Source organism: Mangifera indica, chromosome 5 (assembly GCF_011075055.1).
Source record: "Mangifera indica cultivar Alphonso chromosome 5, CATAS_Mindica_2.1, whole genome shotgun sequence".
Classification (NCBI taxonomy): Eukaryota; Viridiplantae; Streptophyta; class Magnoliopsida; order Sapindales; family Anacardiaceae; genus Mangifera; species Mangifera indica.
In genome coordinates this window covers 15,490,791-15,505,729 of record NC_058141.1, presented here as the reverse complement: position 1 = coordinate 15,505,729, position 14,939 = coordinate 15,490,791, and the positions used below count along the sequence as shown (strand labels likewise).

The 14,939-nt window shown below is 35.0% G+C and overlaps 2 protein-coding genes across 3 annotated transcripts; one reads left to right on the top strand and one right to left on the bottom strand.

Annotated features, from left to right (window-relative positions):
- The first annotated feature begins 359 nt into the window (after positions 1-359).
- LOC123216703 lies at positions 360-3,973 on the top strand. Its single transcript, XM_044637219.1, has 8 exons — positions 360-750; positions 851-990; positions 1,078-1,177; positions 1,263-1,361; positions 1,765-2,112; positions 2,806-2,898; positions 2,967-3,173; positions 3,354-3,973. The coding sequence occupies exons 1-8, from the start codon at positions 460-462 to the stop codon at positions 3,615-3,617; spliced, it is 1,542 nt and encodes a 513-aa protein (XP_044493154.1). The 5' UTR covers positions 360-459; the 3' UTR covers positions 3,618-3,973.
- Positions 3,974-5,745: 1,772 nt separating this feature from the next.
- LOC123216702 (TBCC domain-containing protein 1-like) lies at positions 5,746-13,319 on the bottom strand. Of its 2 annotated transcripts, none has more exons than XM_044637218.1 (9): positions 12,728-13,317; positions 11,612-11,752; positions 10,457-10,837; positions 9,956-10,060; positions 8,213-8,353; positions 7,811-8,014; positions 7,625-7,717; positions 7,337-7,448; positions 5,746-6,134 (listed from the first exon to the last, which is right to left on the bottom strand). In XM_044637218.1, the coding sequence occupies exons 1-9, from the start codon at positions 13,211-13,213 to the stop codon at positions 6,091-6,093; spliced, it is 1,707 nt and encodes a 568-aa protein (XP_044493153.1). In that variant the 5' UTR covers positions 13,214-13,317; the 3' UTR covers positions 5,746-6,090. The 2 variants fall into 2 exon arrangements, with proteins under 2 accessions (XP_044493153.1, XP_044493152.1); XM_044637217.1 differs by lacking the exon at positions 5,746-6,134 and adding an exon at positions 6,518-6,813 and having other exon boundaries at positions 12,728-13,319.
- Positions 13,320-14,939: the final 1,620 nt, after the last annotated feature.

The window sequence follows — 14,939 nt, the reverse complement described above, 5'->3', positions numbered from 1 at the left end:
AGTTTGAATACCAATTTGGGTTTTCAACAACCCACATGAACTATATGAATGAAAGAAAATTATGACATTGAGTGCAAGTTACTCAACTATCCCTTGTGCGATGGGCTGTGGCCGCGCCTTCATCACAAACAATTTGATGAACTTTTTCTCTGTACTTAACATAAGCAAACCTTAAAATTATTAAATACTTATTGTTAAAAATGTCATTTCATGTCTAAAAAAGAATTTATAAAAGATTAAATTAGTATTATTTTAAAATAAATTTTATCATAATAATAAATAAAATGTGTTGGGAATTCAATTTGAATGAAATATTAAAATAAAAACCTCCAAAACCAAAAACAGAAAAAAAAATAAAAAAATAAAAATACGTCTTAAAGCTGAAAAACAAAGTCATTCTACTAACATCTTGCAGATGCCACCTCTCTAACTCTCGTCCAGTCACCAAATCAAAGCTCCATGTCATCTGTTAACAAAGCCCCCGATTCCGACGCTGAGCGCCGTTTACGTGATGCCGAAGAGCGCCTTCGCGAGGCCATAGAAGAACTTCAACGACGCCAACGCTCGCACGCTAATGGCTCCAAGCCTCCCTGTCACCACGCGTCTGACGAGTCGTGTATCGCAAACGCCATCGGTAATCTCTGCCAAAGCTTTCTTCTTTCGTACGGCGTCAGAGTTGGTATTGGAATTCTTTTACGTGCTTTCAAGCTCGCTCGTCGGCAGTCTTATTCTTCCATTCTCGATCTCAAAGTAAGAATTTTTTATATGTGCATTCAATGAATTTTAATTTTAATTTTGATTACGATCTCTGTGAAATTTTGAATTTCTGTTTTGTTTTGGTTGATTACAGCAACTTGTGTCAGAGAAAGATTTGATTGTGAGAGAAGAAGCTTGTAGAATAGGCTTACTATTTGGTGGGTTTACTGGATCTTATCATGCGCTTAGGTGTTTATTGAGAAAGTTGAGAAACAAGGAGACACCTGTTAATTCGTAAGTTTTTTGCGTTCATATTATATTTTGGTTTGAGTCAGTTGTGATTTTGTTGGGTTCATTTAGAGGGATATATGATTGGAGCAGATTTTTAGCAGGTTCAATTGCTGGTTTATCAGTTTTAGCTTTAGATGATTCAAATAGGAGACGAACGCTTGCTCTTTATCTTTTGGCTAGAGTGGCTCAGGTACAGTTGAGAGTTTATATTATATATTGCCCGTTTCAAGGATTGGGAATCCAGGTTTTAATGTCTGTGTATTTGTTGTTATCAGTGTGCATATAATTCTGCCAAGTCAAAGAACAAATTTCACTTGTGGGGTAGTTATCGGAGACATGGAGACTCCTTGCTCTTTGCTCTAGCTTGTGCCCAGGTAATTTCAAGCTTATACGTATTTGTCAAACAATAAATTATTCTCAATAATTTAAGTTTAGGATTTATTTTGCGTTATCAACTTACACTGAATGTTGCTGATGGAACATCTGATAACAAAAGGTGAGAAAGTTGTTAAGAGGCTGGTGATTCAAATGATAACTTTTGGAAATTCATTGCACTCAGTTTTTAATTGTATACACGTGGAATGTTTGCTTCTTACTTAAATTATGGAGTATTGTCTTAAATGCTACTACTTGTATAGTAAATAGGAAACCTGGTACTACAATTTAAAAATGTGATTGAAATGTCATCATGTTTTTTGCACCTATAAATATTCCGTCCCCACTTCTCAGATCTTTCATTTGTTTTTCCCCTTTGACTGATTTAAAGTCTCTTTTTAGGTTATGTATGCCTTTGTCATGCGTCCTGAGAGCTTGCCAAAGTCGTATCAAGAGTTTATACAGAAAACTGGTCCAGTTGCTGCACCTGTTTACAAGGCTGTCAGGGATAGCTGTCGAGGCAGTCCAGTCGATGTTGCCTCTCTTTCAACTTATTTATCTAATAGAAAGAAGTTCAACCCAGTGAAGTTGGAAGAATTCCCCTCTATTATTCCTTGCTCTGTTATTCATCCAGACACAGATTCATGTCTGACTCACAATGCTAATGCTGCATCAGCCACATTCAGAAAAACATTTCCACTATACTTTTCCTTGACATTTGTGCCATTCGTTGTCCTGCACCTACAGAAGGTATGCCTTTCATTCATTGTTTCATGACTTCAATTTCTTATGCTCCCACTTTTAAGACAAGTGTAAATGAGAAATTCATGCATGTGAATGAATAATTATGTGTGGGTATTGAAACACCTATATTGAATACTCTTCAACCACAAATCTACCATCTTGTTGGACAGCCATCTTTTCTTCTGCCTCTGCATCTCTTTTAAAAGAATTAAACATCTGTGTTGAAATAACTTGACATGGTTAAAGCTCATGATGTGTCAAAAGAATGCCTTTTGTTAACAGCACTGCATAAGAAAGGTAATATGGGTATTTCACGTGACTTTCATAGTATACATTATTGGCTTCTCCTTTTTATCATTGAGGTATGGTAAATTCTTTGGACTGGTTCCATGTCTGTGCCAGAACTTTCTGAAATTGGATAAATATGTTCTATATCATACATGATAGTACAGCATTTCATTACTGCTTTATTATAAAAAAGTCATATTTGGTTGGGCATGAATACCATGTTATACTTGCAGTATGAACTTGCATTATTTCTGTACAGGAAAAGCCATTTGTATCGTGATAAGTTTCTTCTGGGATTTTTATTTTGAGGATTGCTATTGATTCCTGGCCAAGGATGTTAGTCACATTTCACTTTTGGAATTTATCTGTTAATTTTACTTTTGCCTCCCTAATATAATCAACAATCTCTAGTTCATGAATGCTCCGGCTCGTACCTGTTGGCTTGCTTTGAAAGGAGCTGTTCGCTCAACAACATTCTTGTCTGCATTTGTTGGAATTTTTCAGGTAACTCGTCATTTTCTTTCATTAAAACCAGCATGAATAGATTCTAATTATTCTTTTTGTTGATGAAGGGAGTCATATGTGTGCATAGAAAAGTTGCCTCAAAAGATCACAAGCTTGTATATTGGATAGCAGGTGCATTATCAGCCCTTTCTGTATTACTAGAGAAGAAAGCTAGACGTGGTGAACTTGCTTTATATGTTCTTCCTAGAGCAGGAGATTCGTTATGGTATATTTTAGTAAACCGCCACTTCCTTCCTGATGTAAAGAATGCTGAGGTATGCTCACAAATCTCCTTTACTTTGAGAGAATTCTTCATCGACTTAAGAAACACCTTCCCCATATTTTATTAAGATGATTTATGCAATTAAATGGTGAAATTGAGAGTTTTCGGTTTGATGAATCAGTGTGACCTGTTATGTTCTAAAGCTTGAACGTGTGCTTCTAAACTATTGCAGGTGGCATTATTTTGTGCATGCATGGGAGGAATCATGTACTACTTAGAATATGAGCCAGATACCATGGCCCCATTCCTCAGAGGTCTGATTCGTCGCTTCCTTGCCAGTCGAATAAGCAATCCAGCTCCTCTGTCTAATCGGAGTGCATCATACACATATTTGCAAACTCTTGATGCCATGAAGAAGCCAAAGTTGCAGGACAGCCAAGAAGCTGAAGCTTCTCGGTCCCAGAAATACAATCTTGAATCAATACCTGGGCTTTAAGTAAATGGTGGCCCCTAGAACTCACCCCCACTCATTCTTTGTCATTCATTTTATATGTACTATGTTGCAGAGCTGCTGGGGTCTGCTAAACTTGGGAGAATCTAACCGAAGGGAATTGTTATTCTTCAACTGCTTGTTGGTATTTTTTCGCATTCTCAATGAATCAAGGGTTTCTTGATTCCCAATTCGGTATAGGTTAGCATAAAACGTGTTTTACACTGTGGAGTAGTTTCTTATGAAAAAGACCATGATATGTCAAAATAATGAGAGCTGAAAAGGTTTTCCTATACTTAAAACCTTCTATATGATATTTGTCTCATCAATTCAAGCTATGATAAGAGGTGTCTCAACTTCAATTTTGCACTGTGTAGAGTCCTGGTTAAACCTTTACGAAGACCCCTGATGGGTGCAATGAAATGTGTCTATTTGTCTATCTCAACTCGAAATGGGAGCAGAAGTGAAATATGACAAAGGAAATAACAAAACAAGTATCATCTGTCATATATTATGCAGTTTCCCTATATAATTCTATAAGGTTGCCTTTAGCGTTCCCTGAGAAAACAGCTTGATATATTCTACCAGCATGGACACTTCTAACTAGATCTACCAGGAGATGTCCAAAACCTGCACCAACTTCTGCTGTGAAACCCTTGTTTACGGCATACTGATTTTGTGAAGCAGATCATAAGGCTGAAATCAGAATAAACTACAGAGGTGAATAAAGATGGTTATAACCCTATGCACATTGCATCAGCCAATGGGTATGTAGAGACTGTAAGGTAGTTGATGAAAGCTGGCCCGAAGCTTTGTCTTCTGCAAGGTAGAGATAAAAAAGAGTCCACTTCATTGTGCAGCTATCCAAGGGAGGAGTGATGTAATAATAATTGAAATGCTGTCAGCTTGTCCTACTGTTCAATGGGAGACTACTTTCTACCTTGCTTTTAAGAGCAACCAGTTTGAAGCAGTTAAGAGTTCTGTTGGACTGGATTAGAGATATGAAGAAGGAAAGCATCTTGAATATGAAGGATGAGCAGGGCAGTACGGTGCTGCATTTAGCCATCTGGATGAATCAAAAGCCAACTCCAAGGAGAACCGGCTAAATATCTTTTTTATGAGATATTAAACCACGTGGTCATACTAGACTAACATAATGCAAGGAGTTAGCAACCATGATATTGCGGCACCCTTGTTTATTCAGTTTCACTCTATACGAGATGATGATGATGAGTAAATGCTACATGTTATAAGTTAAAGTTCGTTGTTTAATTTATTACAAATTCAACAAATACTGGAGGAATTCATTATATAGAGAACGATCAATATGTCTTGCAGTAACTCCACCTGACCCAGACTAGAACCAACTCCTCTCCGGAAAACAACTGTATTAAAAACACCTAACAAATGCAGAAATACATACGTTGCTCAGACCATCAACTTTTTCCTCCAGAATAGATGTCATTACTGATACTGAATTCTTTCATTTGAACAATGATCACTATCCTCCAACAGAGACGGTGTTGTTAGAGGGAAGCGCAAGAATTATAAAGGGGAAAAGGAAACCATATAATCACCAACGTTCAATCATTATATATCTTTTTTAAGACCAACACAAACAAAAGAAATAAAATTTGAAATGGGAGTGGAGATACAGTGATTAGACTTCTCTGTTATTTTGTAAGCGAAAAACAATCATCAGGAGGAGACACGGTTAGCCACAACAACTCCAATCAGCGGAAGCTTTGAGGGTTGAACACTTGACCCCGGTCACGTGAATCTTGTATCTGATGACTCTGGTGCCCCAACGGAGTGGGGTCTGTCCTTCAAAAATTTTCCTGAATCAAGTGAACATAATAGTGACAAATGACAAAGGCTTTTCTTTTTATCGAAGTCTTCCAGCTCACTTCTGTATGCTACCTTGGTAATTGGCTTTCATCGTCTCTATCATCCAGCAGGAAATTCATACAATTTTCTTTTTCTTGGGCAAGAAACAACAAACCAAATTGTCACGTTCATTTCATCTCCAGGGTGATACTTTTATCCTACCTGGATAAATCATCGATTACACACCATTCAACACCACGACTCATTATTCACAACTGGGGAAGAAGAGTCGGGAAAAGCTCAGAAATAAAATAAGTTAGCATTTAAATTAAACATGGCCAGACCAAAAAACAGGAGCCAAAATTAAATTAAAAGAAAACTTCATAAGACGGGATGCCTAAAGAATTAAATATTACAGCAATAAATTTTTTCCCAAAAAATATTACACCGAGAATAGCCAATGCGTTTCTAATTGCGTTCTGTGCACCATTTTCAATGCACAAAGGAATGCCACCCCGATGTACTTTAAAGTCAAGTCTCAGCAGCCTGTAGTACCAACAGGAACTTGGCAAGGGTTGAAACAGAAAGCGAAACAGATGGAAAACTTCCTTGTCAAAGATCCTTAATTGTGAGGTAGCATCTTCATACAGTATTAGTCACCTTGAAGGCAGTAAAGCTGACGGATATTTCCTGAGGCTGTAATTAAAAGAGAATTAGAATTATTTACTGACCGCACTGCAATCAATAATAACAATGTTTGAAGTTGTATAGCATTTCAAACATAGAAAGTTTAATTCTACAAATCTTCATATTTTGTATCACGAAATTTCAAATAAAAGGCACAGATTCATCTATGAAAGTCAGAGTGGGCATTGATTGAGCACATCCCAGAGATTGGCTACAGAGTATAAGTTTAGTCTGGGTTTGGGTGCCATCCGAGGCCTAACAGGATGTATAGTTCCCAATTATCATTTACTGTTAATCCCAAGTTGATTAAAACTTCTTGCGGAACCCACACAGATGAGTTAATTGTTAAAAGGCTACGTAAGAGGTAATGCAAAGAAATCTAACACTGCAACTAATACTTATTGTCTAACCCAATACAAAAAAGGAGAGAAAGGTATACAACAAAGCCTCAAATTTTACAGTGCATTCCTTTACCAATTACAGTTAGTGTGGCACAAACATCCATCACAATGTCAGCTCTCCATAATCCTGCCAAACAGTCTGTAGACCAGATGGAATGTTATGGTGGTGGTTAGAGCATACCGTGTCGTGGGCCTAAGCAAACTTGCATTCTTAGAGTTGCCTGCTTTGGGTGACCAAATACTTGGGTACTTTTTCACTATAGGAAGTGAACCTATGCAAACCATACCTGTTGAAACTTCTATATCGATAAAGCTTGAAGAATTCAAACTGGTGAAACCCTTTTTCTCAGAAAATGGCTTCACATATGCAGGCAAGTTCATCTATATAAATCCTAGAGATAAATCTATACAGATGGATGAATGGAAATTGATTAAAAGAAGGGATCCATAAATCTCATGATTGGAAAGTATCAAAACCCTAGTTTCAATAAATTAATTCAAATAAGGGGAAGGAGATAAATTGAGAAAATTACATGATTACGGAATATGGGTTGGATAAATGGTCCAGGAACGTTTTACACAAAGATAAGGAAACTATAGTTTAACATTCTGATGTTTGTTTTAAAATAGACACAAGATCTCCCCTCAATATCACCTTTATACTTCTTTTTCCTATGACCTTTCTATGGTATTGAAGTCCATAAAGCTTCAGAGCATAAAATCAACCAATACAATGAGAAGAGGTGTGAGCAACAGAACAAAGAATATTTATTTCACAATATAAAAGAGACAAAGAGCTACGATGATTACCATATAACCAGTCTTTGAAGTATACATGGAGTGCACTCGATAATTCCCGTTTCCGATTTTCTTCAAGGGGTGCCTCCCTCAGAAGTTGCTTAATCTCGCCCAAATTCTTTTGCTGTAGAAAAGAGAAATCATTTTATAAAACCGACATGAATATCAAAATAGAACTTACAGCAACTTATGGAGTATCACTTAAGACAAGCATAATAAGCAAACTCAAAGAAGAAGAAACAGATATTAAATAAATCATCCAGTCATCTGGTAGTATTAAGCATAATTCAATGCACGCACATTTCTCTGCTGACATGTCATATAAGCATCTGGTAATGGAAACGGGTTGTCCTTTGTTGACCCAGTGGATTCACCTCCATACCAGTTTGGGATCTGTGAATCAAGACATAACAGGTATGATCACAATTACACAGAGAAAGACAATTAAAATAGCCGAAATTTGACTGCAAGATATGTTAAGTATACCAAGAAATTTGTGAATTGGTCTGGGTCTAGATGTGAAGCTGATTCAGCTTGAACATCAGAGACACCAGCCGGATGAGATAGTGAATCATGTGGATCAACTGCTCCCAATGCCAAGGGTTCATCCCATTTGTTTATAGTTGCCTCAATGCCAACTTCCGCCATGTGCTCTTCCAACTTAGAATAAAATGTATTGTATGGTGCCACCTGACAAAAGTTGTAACCATATTTTACAAAGAATATTTATCATAAGATTCTCTGACATGCTTCCACTTCCACAATGATGACATCTACTCAGAAATTGTCTATAGCCAAAACACTTCTAACTAGGCTAAAACAATTCCACACTAGGCTAAATTTGTAATGCCAATGAGAATATATTGTTATATATACTAGCACACAAACCTGCAGTTTATGGTTGTCACCAACAATGAGTGGTCTCTGGTTTACTCCCAGAAATAATATGCATTCACGACAATTGGCAATACAAACACGTTTTGCTGCTGTAATCACATGAACTCGCTCACAATGCTCAACTCTTACAGCCTGTAAAAGGATTCCAAAACACATATAACACCTTCGGTGTATAAATTTTCATCTGGGATACAAGGGCATATTGAGTGATAGCTAGTGATAGATATCCTAATAAACTTGATATGATTGGGAGGAATAGCTATTAACAAATACCCTGATTAACTTGATATAATAGGGAAGCAAGATAAAACACAAGAAAAAAAAATCTGAAAGAAAACTGTTAAGCTTTAAATACACTACATCAACATATCCCATGGTGATACTATATAAAGCACATAGCATATGCAATGGCAATATCACTACCCTTTTAGACAACATTATTAAATAGAAGAATTTGCATAAGAGTTGAAAGCCCTTATAAAGCAGTTAAAGAAAATTAGCCTTCTAGATTCAAGAATCTTATGAACATAGGACCCCCTAAATATAGAAGCTTTTGATGTCCAAACATCATTTTCCTATACCAAGAAACTACAGGGAATCTCCATATAATAGATGCACATTTTCCAGTTATAAATATGAACTGATGACGGAATTCATTTCATTGGCAAATGAAAGCACTTATGACATGCATGTGCAAGGTCACATTCTAGTTGATACAACCTCTTTCTTTCTAGCAGATAAACAAGGACTGGGTTGACTACATGAAATGAACATTGTTTTGCATACATATACAACTGCATCAGTCATATTGAATGGACCAAAAAAGTAAAAATTGAGGTGAAGGCAGTTTATAACATTATTTTGTGCTAACATGAACGACAATGCATCATAAAGCTGGGTGTCAACATTTTTGTATACAAATAAGAGTCATTGATGCTCTTTTTAGTAGGAGGGAACATACTGCCAGCTCTTTCCCTAACCCTCAAATGCAGAGCTGAGAGAATATTAACGAGAGTGACCCAATAAATAAAACAACAGTTAACAAATGCAGAAAATTGACTCCTTCTCTGGAGCACATTCCTACCAGCACTGACTAATTCTCCAAAAAAATATTTCAATGAACACTTCTTTGATGATTTATGGACACAAAATACTGGATGAGAGAGTTGGACATGGAGAAGAACTCTACAAAATATACAAAGTATGTAAACCAGTGATCAAACACTACAAAAACGAAACTCAATCCAACACAGAATCTCAACAAGTATGAATAAAGGAGAAGTTATCCTTAAACTTTTGAGAAACAAAAGCCCAATAATATGACAAGAATCAACTTTGTCCCCCATACAATCAACTAGCTCATCCAACCTTCCTAAAAGGAACAATGCAAAGTATTTGCTAAGTTATTAATGTCAATTAGACAGCAAACCATTGAGCAGTCATTTTCTGCTGAAAAGAAAACTAACAGTGAGACAGTAAATTCTCCAAGCAAGATAGAAGTATTTTCTGTCATAGTTACAAAAAGATTGTCCTCATCCAACCAATTAAAAGCTCCAACACAATCATTTTCCAATATTAGCACCACAAAAAGTTTTTTCTTTTTTAATTTTATAAGAACTATCAAGAATATTTCAGTAAACTGGTAAATGAACCAAGGATAAAATGAATGAGATCAGCTAATCAAGCAAATATATATCAGGGATGCATTCAATCCTCAAATCATAGAAACCTTACCTTTCCAACAGCTCCAAGAATTATGGTAGCATCTGAGCATCCGTATATCGTGGCATATCTCAAGGGTGCTAAAATGTAAATGACAGAATCATGGCAATTAATAACCTGCAATCAAACAAAATACTGTTAAAAGAATTAAAAAATGAAATTAACAAAAAAAAATTACAATAAAACTATCACACAGAGCAATAAAAGCTTATGCAAAATGCACATTAGATGGAGGAAGAAATGAAAACCAGATTTATGTTTCTACTGTTATTATATTATAAAAAATTAAATCAGGTCAAATTTTGCAGATTGGTTCCTGGTTCACCTGTAACAACCCTATGCACAACACATTGAACAAGCTGGCAGTAAATGCCAAGAGAAAGTAAGCCGAGAATAATATAGGAAAATCTACAGTTGATAATAACCACAAATTTAAGATGGAATAAGATAGTAATCATGAAGAGTAACATTAAAACATAAGTACTACTCAAAATGTGAGTTTCAAAAGCTAACCTTCACGGAAGAACCTTTAAGATCTGAAGCTTGCTTCACATATGATGACTTTGAGATCCCCTCAATATAACTCGGACCCCTGGTAACTGTTGAGGGTTTGACTGAACTTGTGCAGGCATCAGCCATTGCCACATCTGGATCAGAAGCGTTGGCTGGCCCATTTTCTTTCGCAGAAGCTCTTTCAGTAAGATGTTCCAAAGCAGAATCTATATTCTGAGAAATCCAATCATGAACTTGTGCAGCAGGTACCGGCACTGCAGGCATGTCCGGATCTGAATTGGCAAAAAATGGAGCAGCTTGGCTTAAAGGAATTCCTTCAGATCCCTTATCACCAAATTGAACCACAAACCCAAGATGCTCAAATCCTTCCATGCTCAAAACCTTAAAAACGGTAAACCAGTATATTACAACCAAGTTACAGCCATACAAATGAAAAATAAACAATATAAACACCATAAGAAAAATAACAAATTTCCATACAGTTCAAAGTGTTGAAACCATATATATGTTGAACACATGCACAAAAACATAGGTAGAGGTTGGCATGACAAATTCATAAAATCATAACAAAGAACAACAATGATGCAACCCACATGACAAGCAGGTGAATTTTTCCAAGCCAAATCGCAACTAAAGTATCCAGTCCACCACGAGAATCAACATCAAACAGAGAACAACAGGGCAATACAGTAAGAAGTGAGCTCACTTCAACTAGATGATGCACTCCACATCAGGCAGGGAAATTATTGAAGCAAAATGATGACTCAAATATCTCAATTCATTACGGAAGGAGATTGTTTAAGGAAAGTGTTTATATAATAGTTACTACAATTCAATTAAATTTCCAAATATATAACCCTTGATTATAATATTCCAAAACTTCATAAAAGTTTGCCAGGTGTTTCAAAGACAAGAAAGCTCTTAATGGTCACTTTCAGTATACAGTACAGATATTTATTACTCCAGCACACTGTAATATCCCTTACTTGTCTAACCATCTCTTCCAAGTTGAATACCAAAAACATAAAACATTTTATAAATCGCATTTCGCTTTTAATTAAAAGTCCACTTCCAGTTTAAGTAGTCCAGATTTAAGTTGTAATGAAAAGTATAAACTTCACCAAACTCAATAAAGTGAAAAGTAGAATGACATACCAAAGAATCTTCATCTTCCCCGTCAGCAGGCTCTGCCAAAAGATGAAGAATGTTAGCCATGTGCTTTTGCAGATAGGACAACTGATGAATCTCTTCATCAGTTTGTGAAGGCATGAACCGTCGGCTGTTGCTTCGTACAAGCTGCAATTTGAACAACAGGCTCAAGTCTAAATAGAAAAACAACATAACAAAATGATTGCAGTCGAAATTTCCAATGACAACATATCAAGTGAACTCATGATTTTTATAAATTGTAGATGTCCATAGGTGGCCAAATTCACCGATCTTGTGAGTTTACTAGCAGTACACTTTATAGAATATGTAGACAGCAGGGTATCAATGTCTATGGTATACAGCTACTCTAAGTAATCCCATGCAATCCTTCCTAAAATGGCTACAGGTGAAGAATGAGAAGGTAGATTCATGTGAGCAAGAGGATGAATCTGAAGTCAAAAGATTGAATATATTAAGTACCATATATGGAAATAAATGATTTGGCTCAATCTAAAAAACAGTAAACTATGAGACACTATTTTTAAACATATTTTCTTTCATATATGTCAAAGATCTATGAGTTAAGGCCTAAAAAACCATACTAAAAGGCTAAAATGCCCAAAAGAGTTTCACATTGACAACTTAAGTTAATGAACAAAGCACAAGCATATTTCAAATACAATACAAAAATTTTCACATGCAAAGATCCAAAATTGATAAAAATTTGCACATGTCGTACAAATTGCTAAAATGCAACAATTCTTTCGTTCCAATAGGTGGAATTAATTTGAACAATCTTGAGAAAAAATTAACAACTGGGCTGTCCAAACAAACATGTCTTTATACTCGAATATATATTTTAAAATCTCTATCATCCACAAACGATAAACACAGAATGCTCCAAAAATACTGATCCAACCCGAATTTGTAAATTGGCACCCCAAGACAAAACAGAAATCCCAGGCAACATTTTAAAACCAACCTAGAACAAGAACAGATAAAACACAATCAATAAAATCCATTAACTATAAAACTAATATCAATAAAAGCAATAAATAAGCAAGCCCATTCATCCTACTAGAAGCACAATGCAAATTATTCAACAACCAAGAAAACTCTCACCTGAAGCGGCGATAACGCCGACAAGTACCCGTCAAAAGCGGACGTGGACGGCCACACGTCAGCAACCGCGGCGGAATCCTTGTGCGTCCTCGGCAACAACCTTTTATAAGACTGTATATACAAAAAAAGTATCAGATCCCTCACATCCGCCCCAACCGAGTCAATCTCTTCGGGCAGGGCCTTAACAATCGGGTCGGAATCCGCGTGGAGAACGGAAGCAAGGGTATCAAAAACAAGGCGCGCGTGGTCTAAGGAGATCTGGAGCGACTCAGCGAGGATTTCCGAGTTGACTCGCTGAGCGGAGGAAAGCTTCTGTTTGAGCGGGATTAGGCTCTGAATCGGGTCTGTGAAGATGAGCTTGGGGATTGGCAAAAGGCCGTGCTCAAAGGGCTCCCTACGCGGGCGAATTAGAGAATTCGGATTTGGATTGGGGTCCGGATCTTCCCGCGAAGACGTAGATGTGGATGGTTCAACTGAGTCAGTCATTCTTTTTATTGGAAAAAAAAAAAAAAACAGAAAAACTGAGTGAGCTTTGGCGAGAGAGGAGAGAAATCAGAGTATTTGTAGATCTTTATTTGGGAGAAAAAGGAAATGAAAATGTTGTAGCTAAGTAATACATTGATTAGGTGGGGTTCAGTGTACGAAGACTTATGGTGTCGAGGTGTTTGATTGGACAAATTGACAGTGATATTGGAAGAAACGGAATGAGATTGTGACATGTGGTATAGTTGGTTCTAGTATCACGTGGGTTGCAGTACATCTGATTTATCGAAACTAGAAACTGAGTAATATTATTTTGTGTTTCAAAAAGAATGGATTATAAGCATCAGTGGGCAATGGGAATCACCCATTAGCGGGAAATAACATGTATAATTGGGTTAAAATTATAAAGTTATATTTAATTATTTAAAAATTATAATTTAATTTATAATATGATTTAATTTGATTTGATAAATTTTTTAAAAATTATTTTTAATTTAAAATATAGTTTAAATAATTTTTAAATAGGATTAAATTATATCTAAATTGTAAATCATATTTTTAATATATATATATATAATTATATTTGACATAATTTTTTAATAAATAATTATGTGTATAATCTTTTATATTTATTTTGTCTTTTTTACATGTATATTATATACATATTTCATATTTATTTAAATGATTATATTATACTCTAAAATTTGTAAATTTTTTACATGTCTTTTTTACATATTTATTGAAATTACATATCCATATATATATTTATATATTAAAAGTGAATTCATATAATATTATTTTTTCTCACTTATTATTCTCTTAACAAATTTTGTATGTAAAAGATTAAAAATTATTTTAAAAAATATGAACAAAATTATATATATATATATATATATATATATATATATATATATATATATGTATGTATTTTTAATATATAAATATATTCTCATATAATTAGATATTATTTTATTATTAATTTAAAATTATTTTATTATATATATATAAAAGAATATGTTAACATAAATTTATTATTTAAATAAATAGATCAATGGAGAAGCCCTTAGTTCCCGATAAGAAATCGGGGTAGTATGTACGAGAAAATTTTCAGTGGCTCATTAACGTTTACAGGCCTCAGTATGTAAAGACGAATGACCATGGGCTTATAATATATGTCACACTGAAAAGCAGCAAGTGCCCTTTCGTTTCGTTAACAGTAACCTTTAGAGTGTATTGGATTGGGCTTTTTTATTAAACAGTGCACATCCTAAATTGTATCTGTAAGCATTTTGTTTGTTAAATTCTCAAACAAACTTTGCCTTGGCATCATTGCATCGGTACACATCACACCAGACTTTTAATGAATGAGAACACGTTGGTTGAACTATAGATTTTGTTACCAAAATGCAAAATAGGTACTGTAGGCATGGGGCTTAAACTTAAAGTCCACACAATAAAGTAGTTGGACAAGAATGAATAATAAAGTTTGGCTCCTGTTAACATTAATAATATAATAAAACTATAAAAGTCGTTTGCTTCGAACATTTAAAGGTTATTTTGGTAATTTAATTTTTATTATTAATATTATTTTATTTTATTTTTCAAATTATAAAAAAATTTTAATAATTTTTTATCATCAATATTGGTATGATAAATAATATAAAAAATAATCTAATTATCACATTCATTTTAATTATTAAAAAATTATCAACATAATTTTGATTTTATG